This window comes from Rhinatrema bivittatum, chromosome 4 (assembly GCF_901001135.1).
Source record: "Rhinatrema bivittatum chromosome 4, aRhiBiv1.1, whole genome shotgun sequence".
NCBI classification, from domain to species: Eukaryota; Metazoa; Chordata; class Amphibia; order Gymnophiona; family Rhinatrematidae; genus Rhinatrema; species Rhinatrema bivittatum.
Genome location: NC_042618.1, coordinates 380,776,209 through 380,804,111, shown reverse-complemented (window position 1 = coordinate 380,804,111; position 27,903 = coordinate 380,776,209). Strand labels below are relative to the sequence as shown.

The following is a 27,903-nucleotide window of genomic DNA, read 5'->3' as shown; positions in this document are numbered from 1 at the left end:
TCATGCAGATTTTCAAGTGCTAAAATGGAGGTCCCCTTGGCTAAAAGTTTGGGAAACCCTATTCTTCACAGACCCTTTTTCTTGTATAATTTTGCTAAGCACAATTAGCCATTGTTGGAGACATGATTTTAGGCTACACTGATCCATTGGCCTCCCAAGTGAGGGAGTCTAGCTAAAAACTTATGTATTGAAAAAAATGTCTATCGCTACTCCAAAGGTCAGATATTTGCTCCCTCCTAAGTATATAGTACTATAGTATGTTTTAGAAACTATGGAAATCTGTGATGCCAAACAAATGGCTGATGTATTTCCTGCCTTGCAGTGTAAGTATAAGGGTTGCCCATATTGGTGTTGATTCTGCAATATTCCTGAGATAATAGACCTGTGACCTTTTTTTTTTTTTTTTTTTTTTTTTTTTAAATCATGCTGCAAAATTAATCCTTAAACTGGTCTGAATATTTTTTCTGCTCTTGTCTTGCAAAGTTTTATTCCTATTTTTGACTTTTTGCATACCTCCAAATATTACCAGAAGTGAAGCTGTATTAAATTATTCCCCTACTGTCAGTGGGAAGAGTATTGCTTTTATTCTAACTGAAAATTAAGAAAAATCTTCAAATCTCTTTGAGAGGCACAAGTGTTGCGCGACCAGGCCTGCTCACCTCGTGCTGCCCTCGACTAGCTCCGGTCTCGCCGCTGCTGCCAGCTCCCACCGTCCCCGTCGCTCACTATGGTCCTCTCCGGCTTCCTCCACGCCGCAGGCCTCGCAGCGGAGCTCCAGACGGGGCTCTGCATCTTCGGCCGCCTCAGCTCCGCCCCTAGGTGCACGTGTGGCCGACGTCCTCAGACTTAAAGGGCCAAGCGCGGGAAAACTGATGTCGGTGCAGATTGATCACATCATATGAAAGCCCTATATATAGCGAGGTCCTGTCCCAGGACCTCGCCTTGGCAATCGGGTCGACACCGTGGTGTAGTAGTTTGCCGAATCCTGTGTTCCAGTGTCTCCCTGTTCCAGTGTCTTCTTGTTCCTGAGTCTCCGTGTGATCCTGTATCCTTACTCAGATAGTACCTTTTCGGACTGATCTCTGGTACTGACCTCTGCCTACCTGACCATTCTCTTCGTCTGCTGCCTGGAACTGACCTTCGCTTGCCTTGACTACGCTCGGACTGACCTTGGTATTGACCCCTGCTTTGGCTGACCACTTCTGGACTGATACTCTGGCTCTGACACTTGCACTTCACTCGGACACTCTCTTCTGGCCTACTGTGACTACCAGACCAACCTGCTTGGAATCTACCCGCGGCCTTCACCTGACTAGATCCGCAGGCGCTGCCTGTCTCGCCTGGAGGACCTTCCTGAACTGTTACCTCCCTGAGGTCTCCGGAGCTTCCAGTTTGGGTCTGATCCATCCTCTCTGCATCAGCTGTGCACCCTTGCTCATGGTGGGCACATCCCTCCGCTACCTCTCCGAGAGACCATCTGAGGCCCACCTAAGTCCAGGCTGTCCGGGTACCCAAGGGCTCAACCTGCGGAAACCCCGGACTGTTATTGGGGAAGCTCCAGCTAGCCTCTATCTCCTCGTGTGCTCCGCCTCCTGGTGGCAGGCGCTCTGGGTCCTACCAGAGGGCTGTACCAATCCTGCACCAGGCCAAGGTCCTCCTCCAGCGCAACAACAAGGAGCCTGTAAACACTTAAAGTACTCTGCTTTACTCCTTTAAAAATATAACTTTAAAAAAAGAAAACTCTTAATTTCCTTTCTGGTGCAGTCTAAGCTACTGCTGAGCCTATGAAGAGGGAAAGGTGTGATTAAGCTGAGGAGGGGTTAAGTTGTCAGGCAGATGCATAGCTCCTGGAAGAAATCCTCAAAGTTTTAGGGAAACTGAAAGTTTATTTCCCTCTTTTAACAGTATATGTCTCTCTTTACTATATTGCTGCGTTTTAATTCAAAAGTACCTATGAGTCTTTTTTTAGCCTAGCTTAATTTTTTAAGTAAAGCTGACATGCTACTTCAATTTGGTATATACTTAGTAAACTTAAACCTTTTGCTGTAAAATATCAGGTAAACTTGTAAACTTTTGGTCACACTAATGACTCACTCTTACCTTTCTTCTAAGAAGACCAGTATAGAAATTGCACATCCTGCCCTTCTTTTAATTCTTTATTTGTAATTTTCAAATACAATTATCCTACATTGTATTGAGGAAATACATAAGATGGAAGTCATGAAACAATTTAAACACAATTCTTTCTAAACATTCCTTAATTGAGCTCCAACCTATTCAGTGTCATTTCAAAAGGGGAGATGCTTAAATCTCTAGCTAAAAAAATAAACGGGAGACTAGAGGAAATATCAAACCACATTCACAACATAAGTGGCAATACCGATCCCTATTTTACTTGTTTACCCTATTTGGTCTATAGGGGAAGATGTTGGAGGATGATTTCCTATCCTTTGATCAAGAAACACTTTTAATTGATCTGGGATGAAAAAAATATATGACTCTTCCTGCTTACTAATATAACACTTACAGGGAAACCGTAATTTGTATGAAAAACCCAATGACAGCACATCTTGGTGAAGAGATAAAAATATCTTTCGCCTTTGTTGTGTTGCCACTGCTAAGTCAGGAAACATTTTTACAGATTTCTCCATAAATGAAATGGGGAACCTGTTGAAATATTTTTTCATGATCTTATTCAGATCATTTACAGAAAAAAAGGTAACAAGAAGAGTGCCCCAATCTATTACTTTTACATTTGAATCTTCAAGAAATCTCATAAGATCTCCCTGAAACATTTCTTGGGATAAATTCCTTGTCCTAGTTGACTTTGGAAGAAAATAACAATTGTTCACAACAGGTACATCCCCAGAGGCTATGCCAAGTGCTTCTTGAAAAAAATTTGTCAGAGTGATTAGGGGGGTCTCCCCTGTCACTCTAGGAAAATTTATAATACGAACATTAAAGCGCTTGGCAGTATTCTCTAGGGCCTCCAATCTAACTGCAATTTGTTCCCTATCCTTAGCAACAGCAATATTGAATTCTTGATTTTTAACTCCATTATTTTCTAATTGGGTAATTCTTTCATCAGATCTTTTGATTTGTTCTTGAATTTGGACAGAGTCCTGAGCATATCTTGAGTTATATATGTCCATTTTCCCTTCTAAAACTTTAATGTTAACAGACATCGCTGCAACCATTTCCCATATAGAATCCAAAGTCACCAGTTCAGGACGGGTTGGCAATTCAACTTTCTTACTGCTGGGTGCAATAGCAGTATTGAAAGTAGTCCCAGGTTCCTCCTGTACTGCAGCAGGGCTTAAATTACTTCCCGCTGTGTCCTGGAGGTCACTGATTTCATTTGGGACTAATTCATTGCTTAGTCCAGCTTTTCATTGAACTGGGGGAAGTCCAACATTGTCAATCCAATTAGCAAGCAGTTGATCTCCACAAAGCATCTCAAGAGTACTGCAGGTCTCCGACTTGTACAGCTGAGCCAGTGTCCCTTCAGGTGGCAAGCACTAGGATAAAGAACCAACACTCTTGATGCTAGAAGGTGGGCTCCTAGTGGGGACTGGGATCTCCTGTCTCTTTCTCTGGTGTTACATTGGACCTCTGGGTTAGAAATTCTCACAAAAATCAAAATCCTTATTCCTTCTCACAGGCAAGAATTCCTCCCAACAATACAGGAAACAGATTTTCTCAAAAATACAACTCTCTGCTGGAAAGACACTGCTATCCCTTTTTGTTGTGCAGGCAGGGAACCATAGCTCTTTGTCCTGACCTTCTCCAAGCAAGGGGAAAAATCTTCCCAGGGGGCAGAGCCAGGACCTTAGCAAAAATAGAACCTCCTTACAAAAAAAAATCACACTCCAAAAACTCTCCTTCCACTCAGAGCCATTTCCTGCTAGACTGGGTCAGGAATTTCTCTCTCCTCCTGATATCAGGCTTTGGGGGCCTAAAAATGGGAATCACTTCAGTCCTCGCCTGCTTCTCCAAAACTCAATTCCTTATGCATTTGTACAGGCTGACTGACCAATTCAGGCAGCCTCACAGGAGGTGTCTACAAGCAGTGGTCTGCCAACTCCTACTTCCTACCTAATCCTAGCCTAGGATTTAAGCTAGGGACATAAATAGATTATGGGGGGCATAGAGGGTCCTACACTTAAATAGTAGAGGCCTGTACTATAGTAAACTTTTCTGTTGAGGGGTGCAGATCTTTGACTTGTTGATTGCATTATCATCTCTCAGGGAAATAATATTCTGCTGCCATCCTCCAAATTTAGCCTCAGTGCTCAGTTTTGGTGATTTGTGTGTACAAATTGATCCTATAATAGACAAAAAACTGGAAAAATGTGACACAACTAGTCTCAAAAATCACAATAAAGTCACAAATATACTACGGTACTTTTCAATTAGGTATACCCTCATTTATGGGCTGATGCACACTTCCGCCTACCGGCGTTTTTTGCTTTCAGGTACAACTGCCAACTTGGCTGCCCATTTAAAGTACGATCATAGGGTTACCCATTTTTTTAAAGAAAAGTCCATATATTTACGCCGCACAGATTAAGCGCTGTATAGAAAAAAAATTTTCTTTTTTTGCCGCCCTTTTGGGCTTATTTTCTTTTTTCTTTTTTTCAAATTTTCAAACAAGTCTCTTTTTTCTACTTTTTGTTAAAAAGAGTGAATCCACTTATCTTTTCAGTGGACTAGCAGTAGTCCCGAAAGCTCAACTGCACGCCGCTTTGCTAGCTTGCCCCACTCTGCTAGCTTGCCCGACACCGCTGGTGTTTCGAAGTGAATTCTTCGTCAGGGGCTTCAATACTGAAAGGATGAAACAGTGCATGTTATCACAACCTTTTAAAACATTAAAATCTCTTTTTGAAAAACAGAGACTTACTGCATTTAGAGGATCGGTCAGAGTATGCGGCAATGTACAAATTGATCCTGACATAAGAGTTTCAGTGATGGTCCCATGTGCTCGCTGCTGGAATTCCATATGTGGCATGAAATGGGACTCTACAATTCATAAGGAATTGCCGTGTCCGTTGTATGTTTTAAGAATGTAGCATACCAAAACAACCAGATATACATGTGTATGTGTATATATTTAGACTTCTGCTTCATGTATCCATCCACCAACTGGTTGCTTCTTAGGAAAGCACCTGATGAATTTGAAAAAGAAATGGAAAAGACCCCGGTGGTGGATCATGAGTATTTAATGTATACTGTGCTTTTTTTCTTTTTCTGATCCTAAAACATATCATAGATGCAGTACTTGGTAGGTAAAATAATAGCATTATGGATTTCTTTAGCAGCTTTTATCAAAGTAGGCCAGGATTACAATATGTTTTGAAGCTGAGTACTTCAGGGGCAGGCACATTTCTGCCACCGGTACCGCATGAAAGCTTCTAAAGGGAAACGTATGACTGAAAAGAATTTATCTCAACTAAAAGATCACTAAAGAGAATCATAACTAATTAAATGCAGGCTTGATTCTATTAAATCCTAGTAACAAACTTCTAAATTACTTACAGGTCGATACAGTAAAGTGTGCTCCGTCGGAGCGCACTGTCAGCCTGCTCTGGACGCGTGTTTTCCCTTACCCCTTATTCAGTAAGGGGAGGAAAACACGCGGCCCACCCGCAGCACCTAATAGCGCCCTCAACATGCAAATGCATGTTGAGGGCGCTATTAGGTATGCGCGCGGGATCCAGTAAGTAAAATGTGCAGCCAAGCCGCACATTTTACTCTAAGAAATTAGCGCCGACCTTTGGGTCGGCGCTAATTTCTTCCGGCGCCAGGAAAGTGCACAGAAAAGCAGTAAAAACTGCTTTTCTGTGCACCCTCCGACTTAATATCATACCGATATTAAGTCGGAGGTCCCCAAAAGTAAAAAAAGTAAAAAAAAAAAAAAAAAATTTTGAATTCGGCCCGCGGCTGTCGGGCCGAAAACCGGACGCTCAATTATGCCGGCGTCCGGTTTCCGAGCCCGTGGCTGTCAGCGGGCTCGAGAACCGACGCCGGCAAAATTGAGCGTCGGCTGTCAAACCCGCTGACAGCCGCCGCTCCAGGCCAAAAGGAGGCGCTAGGGACGCGCTAGTGTCCCTAGCGCCTCCTTTCCCTTGTTTGCACCGCGTCGCCTAATTTGCATGCTGGAGCATACTGGATAGCTCGCACCGGTGAAGGGCCGGTGCGTGCGCCGGGAGAGCGGGCGTTCGTCCGCTCTCCCGCGGTTTTACAGTATCAGGCTGTTAATGGTAAATAGATATTTTTAAGGAACAGTGTGGCTTTTGAAAACCTTTTAGGAAAATCAAGGTTGGTGTGCTTCCATTTGTATTAATGTGATTCGGATGCAAAAAATCTTATGGTCCGGTACTAACAGACGAACAAAGCTATGGTCTGTACTTCTACATTTTGGGCCAAATTTTAAAAGGTGTGCGCGGGCGTAGATTTGTTCGCGCAACCCGGCACAAACAAATCTACGCCCGATTTTATAACATGCGCGCGCTGCCACGCGCATGATATAAAATCCAGGGTCAGCACCGCGCAAGGGGGTGCATGATCGTGCAACTTGCGCGCGCCGAACAGCACAGCCTTCCTCCGTTCCCTCCGAGGCCGCTCCGAAATCGGAGCGGCCTCGGAGGGAACTTTCCTTCCGCCTCTCTCCACCTTCCCCTACCTAACCCGCCCCCCAGCCCTATCTAAAAAAAAACAAAACAAAAAACCCATACCTTTATTGAAGAAGCAAATGGCCGCTGTGCCTGGAGGCTCCGACCATGCCCCCGGACCATCCAGGACCGCCCCCCCCCGCACCTTTTTGCAAGCCTCGGGACATGCGCGCAGGGGCAGCTTGGGGCAGCTTTTCGGGGGTTACACGCGTTACAAGTGATCCTCCCCCCACCCCTGCTAAATGTTGCTACTCTTGTGCTATGGGTGCAGCATCCCCTTTCTTTCCAGCAGTGTGAGCCTATACAGCGTGCTCAAGAAGAGGTAAATGTTAACATAAATAAGCCTCTCCATCCGGAAGTGGTTTTTTTTTCACTAAGTAAATAGTCTCTCTTTGATAGCTGTGGAGCAAACGTATTTAACATGAAAAGCTAATCCAGCTCTTAGCTGGATTAACTGAACCTGGGGGTCTTCTGATCCCCCATTAGGTGACTGTTCTCAGCTGGCAGAGCCTGGCTTCCTGCTAGTTCATGCCCTTCTCTGCTCAATATTTCCTCAACACACATTTCATTGTTTAAGATTTTTTAAAGGACATCGTCTTTTAAGGATTTTTGCAGCTGCTTTGACAGCCTTATTTTGCATTGGTCACATATGCTACTAAGCTTCCTTAACATGTATGGAAGAGTTATTTAAAGTGAAACCTTAATAAATAAATAAATATAGGACTGTTGTATGTAGGACCATTATATACACGAGCCCCAATATATATCATTATAGGCTGTAATAACATTAAGGTCCAAATTGATCTATACATTTTTATATATAGTTTTTCAAATGTAACTAAAATATTCTGATTCTTCATAAAGAGAGACCCTCTAAATGTGACATAGTAATGCAGAGAAAATTATCACACAACAACAGTGAGCATGGAACCCAAAAACCCCCGACATCAGCTGATGTTTTGGTACATTCTTTCTTCGGGGGAAGTGTTAAGTATTTTCATCATATCTATTAGACATGCTTCTGAATATGGATGATGATGAATGTTATGATATGTGGGGTGTTGAGAAGGTAGGCAGTATTTTGTTTTATGGTTGGATTTATTGTATGTTGATTTTATTGTACATCGCTTAGGGAGATTATATCAATTAAACAAGTCATAAATGGTTTCAAATATATAAATCATTTTCACATTAAGGGGTTCTTTCTTTCGGGCCGATTCAGTAAAGTCCGCGGGAGAGCGGACGAACGCCCGCTCTCCCGGCGCGCGCACAGGCCACTCGCCTGTGCGCGCGATACAGTATTTAAATTAGGTGGTGCGGTAGAAACGGGCAAAAGGAGGCACTAGGGACACTAGCGCGTCCCTAGCGCATCCTTTTGACCCAGAGCGGCGGCTGTCAGCGGGTTTGACAGCCGACGCTCAATTTTGCCGGCGTCTGTTCTCGAGCCTGCTGACAGCCATGGGCTCGGAAACCGGACACTGGCAAAATTGAGCATCCGGTTTTCGGCCCAACAGCCACTGGCCCATTTTAATTTTTTTTTTTTCTTTTTTTACTCTCCGGGACCTGCTTTTCTGTGCACTTTCCCGGTGCTGGCAGAAACTAGCGCCTACCTTTGGGTAGGCGCTATTTTCTTAAAGTAAAATGTGCGGCCTGGCTGCATGTTGAAGGCACTATTAGGTGCTGCGGGTTGGGCGCGCGTTTTCCTCCCTTACTGAATAAGGGGTAAGGGAAAACGCGCATCCAAGGGCAGGTTAACAGTGCGCTCTGTATCGGCCTGTTTATGCAGAATCACAATATTTAGTTGCATTTGAAAACAAAAAAGTTCTGGATTTTGTAATCCTATTGGGAGGGTGAATGATTGAGTAGTCCGGGCTGTACACCTTCCTCAGGGATCACAGACAGGACGTAAAAGGACCTGGCTTGCTGACATCCCCTTAGCTCATTCTGTTTGAGATTGTTTACTTTGCTCTTTGATTTATGCTTGTTCACTGTCGGGTCGATACAGTAAGGCCGCGGTAAAAACAGTGCGGCAGTGTCAGGCGCACCCTTCCTCCCCGCACGCACAGTTCTCTAGACCTAGTGCCTGATACTCTCCTCTAATCGCATGCAAATGCATGCCGCGGCTGTGAAGCGTTAGGGAAGGGTTAGGCCCGCGCAACCCATTTTACTGTATAGGCGCTTAATACAGCGCCTATACAGTAACCTGGGTGCGCTGGTACCTGTCATTTCAAATGACATTTGAAATGACAGGCACCAGGAAGTGTAAAAAGTGTAAAAAAACAAAAAACCAAAAACCTGTGTGTTATATAAAAAATAAAAAAAATTTTTAAATACCTGTCGGAGGGCCGTGGGTCCAGGCGGCCGGTGGGCGGACGGGCAGGCGGCGGCGAGAAGCAAAAAAAGCGGCATCCGGGATCCGGGGGCAGCAGCGGCAGCGGGGGGGCAGCGGGATCCGGGGTGGCAGCAGGATCCGGGAGCGGCGGGTAGGTAGCAGCGGCAGCAGGGGGGGAGCGGCGCGGGATCCGGGGGGTCCGGCAGCGGCAGCAGGATCCAGGGGCGGCAGCAGCGAGAAGCAAAAAAGCGGCATCCAGGATCCGGGGGCAGCAGCGGCAGCGGGATCCGGGGGCAGCAGCGGCAGCGGGGGGCAGCGGGATCTGGGGGCGGCAGCGAGATCCGGGGGCGAGTAGGAGGCGGCGTGTTCGATCGGGCGGGCGGGTAGGTGGCAAAAAAAAGATGGCCAATTGGCCGCCTGCACGCTTCCCCCCGTGCAGGTGACCATCTTTTTTTTGCCACCTACCCGCCAGGCCGCCCGATCGAACACGCCACCTCCTACTCGCCCCCCGGATCCCGCTGCCGCCCCCGGATCCCGCTGCTGCCCCCGGATCCCGCTGCCCCCCCGCTGCCGCTGCCGCTGCTGCCCCTGCCCCTGGATCCCAGATGCCGCTTTTTTTGCTTCTTTGTTGCCCCCCCCCCCCCCGCTGCCGCTGCTGCCCCCAGATCCCGCTGCCCCCCCGCTGCCGCTGCTGCCCCCGGATCCCGCTGCCCCCCCGCTGCCGCTTACCCACGAAATCGGGAGGAAGGGAGAAGGGACTACCGTAGCAGGCCCGAGCCTTGCTACTTTTTCGTTTTTGGTTGTTTTTTTTTGCTTCGGGAGGAGGGGACCGAACGGGGCTGCAGGAGACCGGACAGGGGCTGGACCGGACGGCTGGACCGGGGACCAGGGCGGGTAAGCAATGTTTTTTACACTACACTACACTACACTAACTCCTACTAGGGGGAGGCGGTAAACTAGCACGTTAAGGCCGCGGCAGAACAGCGGGTTACTGAGGAGATAATATCAGCGCCCGTTACAGTATCGGAGGGGTATAGCTAATTCCTTCATTATACAGCTTTTTCGTTCATTTACATGCTGGGTGCGGAAAGGGTTATGTGTTTATTTTAGGAAGCGCTAAGGACGCGTGAAACTGGAGACTGTATTGCTGGACCGCCTTACTCGTCTGTATTGTGCGCTCCCAGCACGTTACAGACGGGGAATCTTTAACTGAACGTTACTGTATTGACCTGACAGTCTTCTATTCTGTGATGTTAATGTGTTAGGTGAGCCACTCTCTTAAATTTGAGTACTTAAGCATTAACTAGGACATTAGTAGCGCCCTTACTTTCTACTTTTGCTTTCCACTGGTTCACAGACTGTCCCCACTATTGGTGATGCTTTAAGGAAGCACATATTCTAAGCAGCAGCCTGATGAACGTCAGAGAAAAGGAAAGATATCTGCATTATGCATTGTGGTTTATAACTCTGAGAAGTAAACACGGTAATAGTTGTTTTGTTTTTTTTGGTAAGAGATGTAAATCTGCAATATTTTTAATGAGAAAATACGTAATTTTCTTGTTCATAAAAATAGAAGACATGGGTCTCTTGTATTATCTATTTTTTTGTCATGACTGGAAGGCTTCAATACATGCTGCAAACCAGAGATGAGTCATCGGAAGGAAAAGTGCACGAGCGCCTTAAACTCCCTGCCCTCTCTCTCTCTCTGGCTGTCTCATTCCTATCACTTACCCTAAACTCAAGGAGCATTAAACCATAGACAAATGTCCTTTAACATAATGAGCTTATTACCTATCCTGTTTAAACACAAACCCAGTTCTGTTTCCTCATTCATACGCTGGAATATACTTGCTTGAAAGGCATGTGATAATTTGACTTTACTAAAATATGTGATGCTTTATGCAAAGAGATGCAACTGGCAAACCACAGAAAGGTAGAGAGTTGATATGCGTGAGGAGGGTATCTGACACAGGGCCTCCTGACGCTTCTGGCAGATACTGCTTCTTCCTGTTATGAGCTTGGACTGAATGTGGGGTGGAGGTGGGAGGGGGCTTTCCCTTAGCGAGCAAGAGGAGGAAGCCATCAGTGCCCGAGCGCTGTAGACTGGTTTAGTGCTTGGTGTTGCATTTAGATTTAGGAGGCCTTGGCTTTTACACAGTTGTGGAGTACAATTGCAAAAGTGCCTCATGGTATGCTGCTGTTTTTTTGTTCATCTTCAGGTAAGTCAAGGGCAGAGTAACTGTTGAGTGGGTTTACCTAAATAATGAATTAAAAAAAAAATACAGACTTCGGATCATGAAAGTCAAGAAATGTTTAGCAAACAGTATGGGGCCTATCACCTTTGTGTGGCAAGGCATTCAGTATTAAAAAGCATGGCATAACTTAATTTCAGGAAGAATGGGAGTCATACTAGAAGAGCAATCTGTATGATTAAATGTAATATTTAACAAAGACCATTAAATAAAGAAGCATATTATAATTTCTTGTAATTTGGAGGAAAAAAATGTTATCCTTATCAGCATGCACAAGTTTTCTTTGTTAAAAGTTCTGCTTTAATTGTTTTAGTCTTAGAATGACCTCCTGCTAAGAAATGGATTTCCCTTACAGATTATATCTGCCTGGAGAAGGAAGAGACCCATTCTTTTCTGCATGTTTAACTGTATTAGTTGGCAGTTCATTTTCAAGCAGTGTTTTGCATGGTAATACGCTCTGATTCCTGTATTTTTATTAAAGATGGTTACCAAACATATGCTAGAAACCTCCCTCAGTATGTGGTCCGTATTTCAAAAGAGCTTTCTGCATCAGGGGGTCATCGACCATTACGATGACACCACTTCGCTAAACAGATATGCCATGCCACACTTTTCTTTTCCATTCTATGTTCACCTAGTAGCTGTGAGCCTACTTTCTTACGCTTCTGTAAGACTTGGCGTGAGCACACAACCTCTGATAGATGCATTTGTTTTCTTTTACTGTTTTCCCTGCTCTATATTGCCAGGATTAGTCTTCCCACCCTCTGCTGTGATTGAATGAGTTTGTTTATTTTAGTTAGTGCAGAATATTAGTCCTTCTCCCCAGCCCCAGTCATGTGAAGCAGGGGAACAGCTCATGTAACAACCAAAGGCACTGATGTAGTAAGAAGTGAATAAAAAAAAAATGCACTGAATTTCTGCACCCTTTCTTTACTCATGTGCTAAAGAAAGAGTTAACTCCCAATGCAGTAAGCTAATGGCATGCTAATACATCAGGAGTTTTATAAAGAACAGTAATTCAAAATTGTATGCACCAAGACGTGCTTGGTATGCATAAAACATTTTTATGCACAGAAAACATGTTTGCATGGATTGTTTTATGTGCACAGAAAATGCTATTTATGCGCAAATGTTGCTTTTATATGCATAAATCCTGGGCAACTACACCATGTTCAACCCCATAGAGTAACAGTAGCCCCAGAAACTTTACTGGACCTCTGACTAGGAGTTAAATTTCTATTGTTAAGAAATCATGAGTTAATCCTATGCGTCTCTCTGCATTGGAGAATAACTACTAATGTCTTGATTAACCTGGGATTTGCATGAAAGTATGTAAACAATTTTGCTCACATTTGTGTGCACGTTTTTTTGTGTGCTAAACTCTTTGTTAAATTGTGAGTGAAGTTGTGTGTACTAAAATGTGTGCACAACTATATGTTAAGAGGTGCAGGCAGCTGAGTGCTCCTTATTACACTGGGGTCTAATTTTGGGATTTGATTAACTTTTCTATCAGGTGCCTGAATACTGTGTTTACTAGTGTAAACTCAGACGTGGAGGAAAATTCACACTCAAATTCGTATTCTCAGAATTGTATCCTGGATGTAATGATTTTCTTGTCTACATGACATCTTCAGAGTTAAAGAGAAGCAAGTAGTTAATGACTTGTATTTTATATAGAAGAGAGAAGTTGTTTAAATATTTATATACCTGGGGCTCACATTTTCAAATAGTCAACGTAACCATTTATTATTTCAAGGTGAATAAGAGTCAGGTTTAAGTGGGTAATAATAATTGTCTAGTGTGTCCAAAGGTGTTGTATGGATTTAATAATATTATATCCTAATTTGTACTGATTGCATTCTGTTTTCATAACTCCCAATCTATGTTTACAGAAAACCATTTTCAAATAAGGAACCAAAGTACCTTTCTGAAAAAAGTCACAAGCTAAGACTTTGTTCTTTGAGGAAAGCAGAAGATTTAACTTCTGCAGTACTGATAGCTTTCTATAAATACTCTTCATAGTATAGAACTCTAGATTTCCACCTTGTAAACGAGGACAGATTTTTTTTTTTTTTTTTTTGCTCCAGTGAAGCAGTACAACTTTATTTATGCAAGTTAAGTGTTCAGCTACTGATCATCCAGTTGACAAGTGAAAAATCCTGTTTTTAAAAAATCAGAATTGCCAACAAGTTGCAAATAAAAGCCGAAGTGAAGATGTTTCCAAGATTTCAGTAAAGTCTGATTTATTCTAATCCTGCATTTTATAAATCAGCTTGACTTTCAGTGTGGCACTACAGAAATGAATGCAGGTACAGGGGCAGATTTTAAAAGGTACGCCTGATTTTATAACATGCGCGCGCAGCCAAGCGCATGTTATAAAATCAGGGGTCGGCGCATGCAAAGGGGTGCACACTAGTGTACCTTACATGCACCGAGCCCTCGGGGTGTTGTGGATCAGCTCCCCCAAGGGGAGGAGTTAGCAATCTGTTATGGATCTGCTCCCCCAGAGGGGAGGAGTTAGCAATCTCTTGTAGATCTGCTCGCCAGGGAGGCGGAGTTAACAATCTGTTAGCGTTCACCCTGCCAGGGAGGCGGAGTTGGCAATCTGTTATAGAGCTACTCCTCAAGAAGGGAGGAGTTAGCAATCTGTTCAATGCTGCTTCCCCAAGGGAAGGAGCTAACAATTTGTAATACTCGGTAGGCGGAGTTAATGATCTGTTGTGGGTTGGCTCCCACAGAGTGGCAGTCTGTTATGATACCGCTCTAGTAGTGTAAGTAATAAACACTTAATGGAAATTGGTGAATCCTTGGGCCAATGGCAGATGACAGTGCCCCCAGGAGGATATCCTGAGAGGGACCACCGGCTAGGCTGGAGTATGGAGACAAATACAGATAGTTCTTTATTAGACAGGAAGTAGAACCACCAGAGGTGGCAGTAGTGAGCTGATGTGCCCGGCAGGGCTGAAGTCCCTCAGATACTGGAATTGCGATCTCTGAGTTGCTGAGCTGTAGAGAGAGACTATAGAAAGTGAGTAGACAGGGTATGCTGGATACATAACCAGTAGTAGATGATACACTCACAATTGTAGATATCTGTAATGGCTTCTATGCAACAGAGAGTTTTTAGTATATTCAGGAACAGGAGCCGTGGGCGAGTACTGGTTCCTGTATGCAGTCTGGAATGAGAACTCACAGTATCTGTGTATGAGATGGCTTCTGGAATAGAAGAGAGTCTTTGGAGGGATTTAGGGCCCTCGAGGGTGAGTACAGGTTCTTATCTGTAATCTGTAATAGTAATTCACAAGATATAGGTATGCGATAGCTTCTGAGATAGAAGAGAGTCTGTGAAGGGTTTTAGGAACATGGGCCCTCATGGAGCGAGTACTGGTTCCTATCTCCAATATGCAAATAATAACTCACGATCTCCATACCTGTGATAACGTCTTAGACAGAAAGGAGTCTTCAGAGATTAGGAACATGGGCCCTCGTAGAGCGAGTACTGGTTCATATCTGTAATAGAACTCACAGTGTTCACGTCTGCGATAGCCTCCAGGCAGTAAGGAGTCTTCTGAGCATTCAGGGACGTAGGCCCTTGAGGAGCGAGTACCAGATCCTGTCTTAGCAATCTGAAATCAAGAAGAGAGAGCGGGGCCCCCGAGGAGCGGGTACTCCTTGGTAAGTTTGTGGAGGCAGAGCAGCAGAGAAAGAATTCCCCTTGCTAACTCGGTTTGTAGTTGCAAACAAAGACCTTTTAAGTTGGAAGCGGAGGACGTCACTATGGGGGGACGCACCCGAGGTTCGCGTCCTTGCGTCATCAGGAACATGGCGGATCCGCAGCGTCAGGCCAGCCTGGGAATTCCAGGGAGAAGCGGCGAGGAGAAGCCACTGCAGCATCTGTCCATCAGAACTGAAGGGAGTCGCCACAAAGGTAGAGAGGGTGGAGCGAGGGCAGGAACAGGTACGAACGCAACACGGGGAGACCAGCTGGCTTCCCCCCCCCACCTTCCCCTCCCTTCCCCTACCTGTCCCGCCCCCCATCCTGAAAAAAAAAAAACCCCGCACCTTTATCTCACAAGTTATGCCTGCCAGAGGCAGGCATAACTTGCGCACGCCGGCCAACTGCCAGCGCGCGATCCCCCAGACCAGTGGCCTTGCAGAGGCCTCTGACCACACCCCCGCCCCGAACCGCCCATTTTTTCAAGCCCCAGGACTTACACACGTCCCATGGCTTTATGCACACCGCCAGGCCTTTTGAACATAGACCCGGCACACATAACCCCCCTACCCGTGTAAATCCTTTGAAAATCTGCCCCATAGTGTTTAACAGCACTGTCGTGGTCTGCGTGTAATGTTTTAAAAAAGGTGTTTCAGAAGTATATAAAGTAGTGGTGCAACCTGGCCAGTATTGGAGTCAGATGCTGAGCTTGGTCTGACCTAGACAGTGACTTGTCTAGTCTTGTCCTTTCCCTTGTCAACCTAGTGGTTTAGTTAAACTTAGGTTTTATTTAAAATGTATACACACAGGTACATATTATATCAAAATTAGCAATTGGAAAATAGTACTTTTGCCATGTGGAGGATCTGAATATAATTCATAGGCTAGGACTCAGCTGCATTCACAGCTTCCAGGTAGAGGGACTCCCAGCAATTGCTTAATACCAGCACCTAATAGCCAGACTCCGGATCCGTGTTTCCAGATTCTGGAATGAGCTGCAATCTGGCCTCTGGCCAAAGATTGTTGCAATAACAGGGGATATAAAATAGAGGACAAAATCACCTGGGAAGTTGCAGATGAAGGTTTGTGGCAAAGGATTCTGGTTCTCAAGTTGAGCTGGAGGTCCAGAATAGCACAAGGAAAACCGAAAGGCTAAAAAAAAAAAAATTAAAAAGGAAATAACAGCAATTTAATATGTCACCTTACAATATCTAGCATACCATTTAGCGTTTGAAATGCCAGTTAAATTTTCTAGGTAGGAATCTTTTTCTAGTAGGGATACTTAGGATTGGTTTAATCCCAGAACTACCGTATTTGTGCCCAATTTGCATTCAGTAATTCTTCACAATAAGTTCACATATATTCAGAATTCTCTTTTACATGACATTTCTAAAAAGATAAAATCATTCACAAACTTAGATGGTAACTTTCAAACCACAGCATGGGCACACATTGGCGCATTTGCATCGGCCCACGTCCAGGGATGCGCCATTTTATAATTACTGGAAGTACTAGAAGAACTCCTGCAATGCAAAGCAAAGCCATTGTTTTTCGGCTTACACCGGCTTCCAGTGAACATGCGCTGTAAATTTTAAATCTTTATTGTTTGCCTTTAAATTCTTTAATGGCCCTTGTGCTCCACATCTGAAAGGGAAATTAAAATGGTATGAGGCTAACAGGAATTTCCGATTTAAAAATTAAAAAAAAAAGCTCTTCTCTTGAATTACTGAGTATTAAAGCTTTTCGTAGGAAGTGATTGCAAAATCGCTCGTTTGCTGCAGGAATCCCAGCTTTATGGAACTCGTTTTCACTGGGTCTAAAAGAAGAGAAGGATGATTTAAAATTTCATTCAAACCTGAAAACATGACAGTGGTAGTTCAGTATGTTATGCTCTTCTGGAATATCAAATTGTTTTGTAATTATGATTTAATTTAGTTTTTGTTATTTGTGATTATTTTGATTGTTTTACATTTGTTGTAAATCGCTTTGGAAGGCTTGTCTGGAAGGCGATTAATAAATGATTTTAAATAAATAAATAAATAAAATAGCCTGGTTGTGTGCGCGTGTGCGTCAAATTTTAAGTAGGTGTGCGCATAGGCAAGCAAATCCCATTTCTACCACATGAGTCAGGGGATTTTAAAAGGTCGTGCGCCCCTCGTCGTTGCCAGTCTACCAGTTCATCCACCAGTTCACTCAGTTAACAGCTAGGTCCTCCAAACCCCCCTGGTATGATCTTCCACATTCCCCCCAGCTACCCCAGACCCTTTAAACCCCTCAGAAATGGCTCAATCCTTTTATTTTATAACTTACATGTCATCCATAACAGAAGTAAAGTTTTGTGGCAGGGGATCTCGGTGTGCGCTCGAGTGTGTAAGTATTTACATGCATATCTCTTGGCCAGGCCTCAAAGTGCCATTGCCCCACCCAGACCATGCCCATACCCTGCCCTTTTTGGAAACTTTTCAGATGCACGCACAGCTGGTTTTATGCATGCATCTGGGCGCTTTTTAAAATATGGTCTTCGTGTATGAGCCTGACTTCTTCATGCATCCCCTAAAAGATGCACACAGGCTTTTTAAATTCACCTTTTAGAGAATTGAATAGGCAGTGAACCTCTCAGCTCAATACTTTTCAGTAATTACTAAAACTGGTTGCAGTTGTCATTGCTGAATGTGATCTACTTTTGCTGTACCTTAACCATTTTAAACACATATATTTTTTGTTTAGCATAACCTTAATTAAATGTAGGCTTGCAAAACTTTGCAGAGCTGTCAAAAATCAGATTCTAAACAGGAAGCCTTTTGAGGTTGAAATGTGCTGTGGTTCATCCCTTTTCTTGAATGGGTAATTTTCATTAAGATCGGTCTTTTTGCTTCCTGAATCTTCAGAATATGTGATTAGTAATTTCATGAAAAAAAAACGTGCAGGTCACATAGATGCTAATGTATTAAAATATGTTAAAATCAGCTATTCAAGCATGGATTTTAAGTAAGCCTTATCAGCACAGCTAACACCCAATATACTAAAAAGCTTCTAGTACATGCATTAGAAGCAGGCTTTTTGTTAACTAATGGCCCCCAAAGATGTAGTGAAGTTTTTGCATTAATAGCAATGTTAATGCTAATGTATTAATTTGCTTCAACCTGCAGCAGTTTTAATTGAGCATCTAATCAGCTCATTCAAATTTATTTTGCTTTAGACCAAGGTAGGTCTATGCTTACTCAGATGTCTATAAAATTGCAGACATCTGAAACGTTGCAGATCTGTAAAATTGCACATTACCTAATGCAAGTACTTAACCCACATTAAAATTTAGTATGTAGACCTGAAAACGTAGTTTTGGCGTGTTCTGTGTGTAGCTGGACTGTTACATCTTTTGATTATTTTACTTGTGAATTTTTTATCTTCAACATATAATGTAAAGATTCCAATTTCCCTCTACCCCATGATTAAACCTTCTTTTAAAATAAGTACCTTCTAGATGTATCTGCTGATTGAAAGGCACCAGCTTGAAATATTAGAAACAACCATGAAAAATTTGTTTTTTTAGGTCATCCCCATATTGAATTTGTATACTCCAGAAGCAAAGAGAGAGGGAATATCTTATAAAGACATTCACAGATATATATATAATGCACAAGAAGCAAGCATCTTTCAATGGAAAAAATTCTCAAAATAGATCACACACAGGATGAAGCTCCAATGGGGTAGACTCAGGAGTAACATCAGAAAATATTTTTTCATGGAATGAGTTATAGATGAATGGAACTGCTTCCCAGTAAAGGTGGTAGAGGCAAAAAAACCAGTAACTACATTTAAAAAAAAAGCTTGAGCTAAACACAATGGATTCTTAGGTGAAATACGTGAAGGGAAAGCTCAGATCTATAGCCTTGTACCAGGAGTGAAACTGGGCAGTTTAAGTGGGCCTTAAAATCTTTCTTTTCTATGTCCCTGATGATATGTAAAGTGTCTCCCTCCTCAAAATATATATCCTCACATACTTCTGATCCATCAGTTTATATTATTGAGAACGCATTAATATGTATGTGCTCATAGGCCATCAAAAAGACCAATATTTATTTTTCTTTTTTATATATTATATTCCACAGAAAGCAATTTAAAAAAAATCAAGCAAATAGAATAAATGAGCCCAGAGTAGCACAGTCCACTGTGCAAGCTGTGCACTTGCAGAGGTTTGCTCAGAGGAATTGGTAGTCTGTGGCCACCAGCAGCCAAAGTGGAGAGGAGACTTCGGGCCACCTGGTGGACCCCATCTTGCTAGTGGCTGAATTGGAGTGGAGGCCACCTTGCAGACCCAATGGAGGCAGGTGAAGAGCAGGCCTGGGGCTGCCCAGGGGGGGCCAGTGGAAGTGGAGAGGGTGATGCAAATGTGTGAGAGATTGAGCAGTTGTGTGTGTGTGTGTGTGTGTGTGTGTTTGAATATGAGCATGGGTGTGAGATAGAAGTAACATATGAGAGGGAGCATGTCTGTGTGTTTGAGCGCATGGGTGGGAAGGGAGTGTGTGAGCGGGATAGATGTGTGTGTGAGATTGGGTACGTATGAGAGAATTAAAGTGTGTATATAGGAGAAAGAAGAGCGTTTATATGCCTTCCTACACCCATTAATCCCAGGGTGGTCAATTCTGGACCTTGAGGGCCATAAACACAAGTCAGGTTTTCAGGATATCCCCCAATGAATATGCATGAAATAATCTGAGGCAGAGTGCATGTAAATCTCTCTCATGCATCCTGAAAACCTGACTGGTTTGCGGCCCTCAATGACTGGAATTGCCCACCTCTGCCCTAATCCGCAGTGATATCAGGTTGATTGGAAAGTTTACAGGTATGGAGAGCAGGAGATTTTTTAAAATTCTTACTAGTTTCAATTTTGGGGTCTTATAAAATATTTTACTGTTTGAGAAATTTAAAAAACAATTAGTTTTTAATTATTGGATGTCTTATTTGTCATTTTGTTTTGAAATGCTTCTATTATTAGTATGGTTCTACTATTATGTTTTACATTTCTTTATTTTATTGTTAGATGTTTTATGAGGAATGGTAGTATTTCTGTTTTTGCAATTGTTAACTGCATACAGAGCCTGGCTTTTTGTGATTTTCAGTTCAGTTTGTCAGCACATTTTTGTTTATGCTTTATTCTGTATTTGATGAGGATCCGTCCGTGTTCTGCGTATGTGACCAAGGTGAGGTATTCTTTTAGCATGTATTTTCTGCGTAGGGATCTATAGCAGCCTGGCTTGTTCTGTTTTCCTAATAGGAGGTGTGTTGGTATTTTAGGACCTGGTGTAATATTTGCAGTGTTATTTTTTCATGGGTAGGATTGTTATTATTTGAGTGCTGGCAATTAGTGCTGATTTTGTATGGGAGGTTTACTATATTTTAATTGTTTACTCATTGCTTTCTGAGAGTTAAGCCCACACCCAAGACTTTACAATGGGCCTAATACCATATGGATATTTTTGCAGGGTTTTCTGGTTGGCACCATGGCAGTGCATGTAAATATAATTTAAATGTTGTAAGTAATATTTTTACCTGTGGATACAGTACTCCGAATGTTCTCTTTCAGGTAAAACCTGTTATAAATGCATAATTTTTTAACTGTGGTAGTGTTTGGTGGGGAGGGTTGAAGGGCTTTAAAGTTCACCTGGGATACCTAATACCCTTGCACTGGCCATGGGTTCCAAGACAGGGGCAAAGACCCTGGGCGAGGGGAGGGTCACATTTTAAAGTTTAACTTACTGGAGGGAGCGGGCTTTTTCTTGTTGGCCTGGGGCGGGGGGAGGGGGGCAACACAGCAATTGTTTACACAGGACAGCGAAAAACAGCTAGCACTGGCCCTACCTGAACTACCACCATGCCCCACCAGCACTTGGATATGCACCTTGCAGTCAATAACAGGTAAAATCTCAACAAAAGAGCTATTAAAGAGTTTCATGTCGCATCTCCTACAATCGCAGGTCCTGAGAGAACACCAGTGTTTTGAGCTGTTTTTCATGCCGCATCTTGCTCTCTTCTTTTTATTCCTGAACTTTCTACTTGTGAAGGAAGAGAAGCAAAGATTCTCTTGTGGTGCAGCTCTAACTAAAATACCAGATATGGGAGAGGGACAAGAATGGTAATAAAAACAGATGTTCTCCTCATCAGCAAGACAACCACAGTAGCTATCGCGAAGCATTGTCACACTATCCATGCAAAGGGTGTGCAAGATAAAAGTATATTCCCAGCCAGGGCCAGTGGAGTTGTGTTCCTGGCTCAGGTTACTGAAAACGGCAGTGCACACCTGCAGTAGTGGGAAGACTGGAATACACTGGCCTGAGCAGCAGTGACAACTCTTTTCTGCTGAAATTTGCTGCTGAAGTCACAGTGGGATTCAACGGGAGTGTCATATTATCAGATTAGTATTGGTTATGCTCACAACCAATTCTAAAGCTAGAGAGTGTCTGCATCAGAAGAAGTTGTCACTGTTTAGGACCGTATATTACTGTTTATCTTTCGTGGGAGAATTAATTCTGTCATTTAAACTCTTGTCTTGTTGTTTCCTGGATTTGCTTGGTATAATAGCTTTTAGAATATTCTGGATGTTTAGTATAAGGTGTTTGAATGACTGAATGAATGAGGAGACTGTGAGGTCAGCTGCCAAAGAAATTCAGCTGATAGGCAGCAGTATCTTTCTAGCTCAGGGGCATCGCTATTGGGGGGGCAAGAGGTGGTCCCCCAATAAGGCTTTTCACCTCTTTGCCTCCCCAGTGTCCAGCACTGATGTTGAGGGGAAGAAACCGGACAATTACCCTGAACCCCCAAGCTACAGGTGACTCCATGGCCCACCCGAAGTCACTTGATCCAGATAACAGCTATAGGCTAGTTAAAAATTACTGCATTGTGATTTGTCCTCTGCTCTCCTTGCCACCTTGTCCTATCTTGGCTCTAGTAAGGCTATGATATCACACAGGCAAGAATTGATTACTATAGTTACTAGTATGTTTTGGTTTGTTTTTTTATGCTTGGCAATACACAGCCATAGACTTGAATAAGCCATAGGCTTGAATGAGAAACATGTATGAAATGAAAATTTTTGTTTTATTTGTGAGACCCTTGTGATGAATGTGTTAGTGAGCCCTTGGTGCTGTGGCAACCTCGAAGACCTTTATGCGTAGACCTACGAGGTCTACGCATAAAGCACCCTGAAGTGGGATAAACCTGAGCTTCACCTATACCAGCCACCTCCCCTGCAGGTTGAGCCTTTGGGTTCTGGCAACCAGCAGGGCTTAGGTGGGTCCCTAGGGTTATGAAGAGAGAAGAAGAGTCCATGGACACTCTAGGATTAGAACAGGCAGCAGACTGGAGATACCAGGAACAGACCAGGAGTCGATGGAGGCAATGAGAAAGTGTAGTCAGATACAAGGCAAGTGTCAGGTCTAGGCAGCAAGCAGACATGGTCAGGTCCAAAGCTGTGATCAGGTCCAGGTGGCAGGCAAATGTGATCAGGTCCAAGGCTAAGATTAGTATCAGGATAAATTGCCCTCCTTTAGTTGGTGAAATCCCAATATTTCCGGGCTAGTCAGATGTTCTTTACAAACTCTTTTGAGATCTCTCTGCATTTTAACAGAAATTTGATAGATATTTTTATATGTCAAAAGGAATCTCAAGCTGTCTTTTATTTTATTTTAATAGCTGTAGTTGCAGATATTTTTGATTGTAGTTCACTGTTTATGCTTTACATTTTATTTTGTGTTATTGTAATGAATATGTGCATTTTGGATTTTGTTTTTTGGGGGGTTTTTTTCCATTGGGATGTCATACATTTATTGCAGCACTGTATAGCTTGTTAATATTTGTCAAACTCCTCTTCCTCCTCGCCACAGAACTGGGTGTGGGTGGGGTATTTTTGGCAGCTATAGAATTTTCCACTTGTCTGCATGTTTTTACTTTTAAATAGGAAGCATAAAATTACACTCTGTATCCTGTCCATGTCTAGCCATCTACAGCTTTTGCTCCATTTACAATATTATAGTTAATCTCATTATATTAGAGTACAGATTCCACTACTTGACTGTAGAAAGTGACTGTTTTCTGTATATGGTGCATTTTTGTTTTTTATTCTATATTTAATTTGGTTATAATTTTGTAACAAGCTCTGAGTGCTTTCTATCAATAAAGCATATAATAAAAATAAAATCATTGTAATAATTAAAACCAGTAAAAAAAAAAAAAGTTACTATAAAACAAGTCAATTTATCTTAAACAATTTTATAGTCTGTATCTTTCATAAAGTTTGTCCAGTGTAGATTCCATAAAATTATATAAAAAGTAAATTTAAAACACTAATCATATAAATATAAAATCAGTGTAATGTAAATAAAATATTATTCAAAAAGCGCATTAATATACAGTGCCTTTACCCCCTTCCAGAATAGTTTAATATCTTGCTCTGCCCTTAGCTCTAACTATGCATTACCACAGTGTAGGACTTATATGCGAAAATGCTGTGGTATATGTGCTCTGCAGCTTCAGCTGGCCCAGTGGCAGGTATCTCTAACAATCTAGTTCCCGAAGATCTCCCAAGTACATTCCGGTTCATACTTTACAACTAATCTCTGAATACAACAACCGATGGATAATTACCACTATTTTAAATTGTGCCCTCTAACGCACAGAAGCCAGTATAATTCTTGCAAGATAGGAGTGACATGGTCACAATATGTAATTCTGCTTAGTAAACCTGGCTTCTCTGTGCTGCACCAATTGGAGTGCATGTAACAATGTAGCAGAAAGATCTACTAAACTGCTACAGTAATCAAGATTTCCTAACACCATGGTTTGTAATCCAGTTCTCAATAACTCAGGTTTTATAAGAGGAAACTTTCAACCAATGCTGAACATGAGCTTTTAACATTAACTGTGAGTTTCAATACATGCCCAAGTTCCCACCTTCAGACCTTAAAGGTATCTGAATGTTCCCATATTGAAAACTCATAACATTATTTTTAGGTAATTACTTAACTATCCATAAGATTGTTTTCTGTCAGCTCGATACAGTAACATTCATTTGAAGATTTCTCGTCTGTAACGAGCTCGCTGCGCACAATTCGGACGCGTAAGGCAAACCAGCGATACAGTCTCCAGTTTCGCGCGTCCGTAGCGCTTCTTAAAACAGACGCGTAACCCTTCCCCACCCGGCATGTAAATGAACGAATTAGCTGTATAATGAAGGAATTAGCTATTCCCCTCCGATACCGTAATGCGTGCTCAGGTTATCTAATTAGTAACGCACTGTTTTGCCGCGGCCGTAACGTCTTAGTTTACCGCCTCCCCCTAGTAGGAGTTAGGACTGTGAGTCTAGTAACAAATCCATCGACACCGCTTAAGACACTCAAAAACAATAAAACACAATTAAAAAAAAAAGCGATACAGAGATGATCGAGAAAATGTAATGATGTGGGACACATAAAACCTGTCAGAAAAAAAAATAAAAATTTTTAAATACCTGTCGGAGGGCCGCGTGGGTCCAGGCGGCGGCGGGAGCCGGGTGGTCGCGTGTTAAATCTAGGCCGCGGGCGGGTGGGCGCCTGTTCCAGGCGGCAGCGGCGGCGGGGGGACACGCGTTAGTTCGAGACGGTCGGTGGGCGGCGGGTGGTCGCGTGTTAAATCTAGGCCGGGTCCGCACAGGCGCGCATTCATTCACTGCCGGTGCGACCCCTGCGATTCGGCGCTCAAGGCAGTCACATGCCGTGACGTCACGGCCGACCCCTGCCGAACCGCCGGGGTCGCACATGCGCGCATTCATTCACTGCCGGTGGGGGCTGCCGGGGCAGCCCCCACCGGCAGTGAATGAATGCGACCCCTGCGATTCGGTGCTCAAGGCAGTCACATGCCGTGACGTCACGGCATGTGACTGCCTTGAGCGCCGAATCGCAGGGGTCGCACAGGCGCGCATTCATTCACTGCCGGTGGGGGTTGCCCCGGCAGCCCCCACCGGCAGTGAATGAATGCGCGCCTGTGCGGACCCGGCCTAGATTTAACACGCGACCACCCGCCGCCCACCGACCGTCTCGAACTAACACGTGTCCCCCCGCCGCCGCTGCCGCCTGGAACAGGCGCCCACCCGCCCGCGGCCTAGATTTAACACGCGACCACCCGGCTCCCGCCGCCGCCTGGACCCACGCGGCCCTCCGACAGGTATTTAAAAATTTTTTTTTTTGAACACTCAGGTTTTTACATATTTTGGTTTGGTTTTTTTTCACTTCATGGTGCCTGTCATTTCAAATGTCATTTGAAATGACATTTGAAATGACAGGTACCAGCGCACCCTGGTTACTGTATAGGCGCTGTATTAAGCGCCTATACAGTAAAATGGGTTACGCGGGCATAACCCTTCCCTACCGCTTTAAAGCCGCGGCATGCATTTGCATGCGATTAGAGGAGAGTATCGGGGAGTTAGTGAAGAGAACTGTGCGTGCGGGGAGGAAGGGTGCGCCTGACACTGCCGCACTGTTATTACCGCGGCCTTACAGGATCGACCCGTGTATAAGCAAGAGGAGCCCATGATCTCTCATCATGTATTCAAACAGTTCTTCACAAATGAAAAAGGTGATGTTCTATCATCAGCACAAGGAAACTAAAGCTGTATGTCATCTGCATAAATGTAATAAATTACACTCCAAGATCTACTCAAGGCACCAAGAGAGGACAAAACAGATGACTGTGCTGATGTTGTGGCACACCAACAGAGATTTCTCCTCAAGTTGAATAAGAAGTTCTTATGTACAACTATCTTAAATTTATTTATTTACATAGTTTTATATTCCCCTTCCTCCATTAAAATGTTTTGGGGGGATTACAATAAAAACGTTAATAAAATGCAATCAGTTTTATTATATGTGTATTGCTGTAATCCGCCCTGGACAAATGTTTTATTTGGAAGATATGGACTATAGGTTTTTAAACATGGTTTCACATTTGAAGCTCTGTCAATGTTCAATGTAATTGCTTTCATTTACTGAAGCACTGTTTCTGTTCAATGTAAACCGAACTGATTTGTAAACCCTTACAAGAATTTCGGTATATAAAACTGTTAAATAAAAAAAAAAAAAAAAGTAACATTAAACAGTATCGTACAATGGAGCACCTAAATTCATATAAACAATTTAATTAAAAGACACATTAAGAAAATTAAGGTTTTTGCTGCTTTTGAAATACTTGAACATCAGACTCACTGGGTCACTGATCTGGTGACTTATTCCACAAAATCTGTCCAATATATGAAAAAGCTCTTGTCTGAGTGGTTTTAACTTGTATTGTTTGATTGAAGGAACACACAGTAAATTGGCTCCTTCTGATCTCAAAGTACGCAAAGGTACATAATGTTTGATTTTTATTTTTAGAGAACTAACATGTTTATTGTGTAATAACTTATGTATTATTAATATTAATTTAAATCAAACTCTAAAATGTAATGGCAACCTATGTAGTTCTTTCACTTTTGGGTTATATGGTCAAATTTCAAAATATCCTTCAATAAATGGCCACCACATTTTGTGTTAATTGCAAGGCTTTTTCAATATTCTTTGGTTGTCCAATAAGGAGTCTGTTGCAGTAATCTATATGACCAAATACCAAAGATTTGATTACAGATTGAAACAAGTCATATTGAGTAGAGATTTTGAAGGGCAGAGCATTTTCATTTTATAAAAGGAAGACTGAGCTAATTTCTTAAAATGGTCCTTTAAAGTTTTGAATCCATAAGGACACCAAGATTTCTATTTTCAAAAACAATCTTGTCTAGAAACATTTGCATATGTTAAGTGTGAATGCTAGATTAGGGTTAAACCGACCAATCCATAATAAAGTGCTCTTGGCGACATTTAAAAATAAACCATTTTGTTGCAGCCGGTTATTAATCAAGCAAGTAATGCTTTCAAAGCTTACAATCAGGAAAACAGCATCAGCATTACATGGAAGAAAAAAACTGAATGTCATCTGTAAAAAGGAAATGTTATCCCAGGTGTTTTAATTGTGGAAGGCCAGACCTATCATGTTAACATTAGAGTGGCCAATAATTAGAAACACCTAATATAGTATCAAACCAACTTGAACAGTTCCAACCCAATCTTACACACTGCTTACATGCTTGCAAATAATACGTAAACTATGAGAGAACACATCCCCCAATACCTATTTGCCTTACTGATTCAGGCAGCCTATCATAGGGAAATGCATCAAATGCATTTATATCAAGTTGTACTAATATTCCCATTTCTCCATGGTCTAATTTAAGATATATCATCAAGTAAGCACTGAAATAAGTGTTTGGTGCTATGTGACTTCCTGAACTCATATTGGTTTTCATCCAGTATTATCTGCTCCTGCAAAAACTCATCTGACTGCAGCAACACACATTTTTCCAATATTATTTTACGAGAGTTAGGAGATTTGAAACTGGTGTCAGTGACCTCCAAAGCTAATGATGGATTCTTTTGGACAGGCCTAATTGTAGACTCTTTTAATGTAGCATGTACTGTACCACTCTCCAAGGGTGCATAACTACCGGTATAAATTGAATCACCCTTGTTACGTCATCTTTCATATATTCTACATAAGCAAAGGGGCAAGGATTCAAGCTTGATATTTTAGAGCAAAGCCCACTAATAACCAATTTAATTTCCTTGCGTGAAATAGCATTAAAACTAGACCATTTTAAATCATGTTCCAGTAATCAAGCTAAATAAAATCAAATGACCAGACCACAATATATTTTTAGTGTGTGGATCCATCATTAATTTGATACATTCTTCAAAACAAAATAACACATTAGTTATATGACCTCTTTTATGTGGTGAAAAGATGAAAGGCTTATAACTCACTAAAGACAACATAGATAATTCTGCAGCATGAGGAGAAGCACCATCCTCTGTAGGT

The 27,903-nt window shown here is 42.7% G+C and overlaps 1 protein-coding gene across 2 annotated transcripts in view; it reads left to right on the top strand.

Moving 5' to 3' along the window:
- ARHGEF3 (Rho guanine nucleotide exchange factor 3) overlaps positions 1-27,903 on the top strand; it is a 444,741-nt gene that overhangs the window by 194,093 nt on the left and 222,745 nt on the right. Inside the window, exon 1 of one of the 2 annotated variants that reach the window (XM_029600921.1) lies at positions 11,175-11,222. The exons of the other annotated variant lie outside the window; for it this stretch is intronic. Within the exon in view, the coding sequence (XP_029456781.1) occupies positions 11,190-11,222 (33 nt within the window). The 5' untranslated portion in view covers positions 11,175-11,189. Of the gene's footprint in view, positions 1-11,174; positions 11,223-27,903 lie in introns of those variants that run through there. 2 annotated transcript variants of the gene reach the window in all.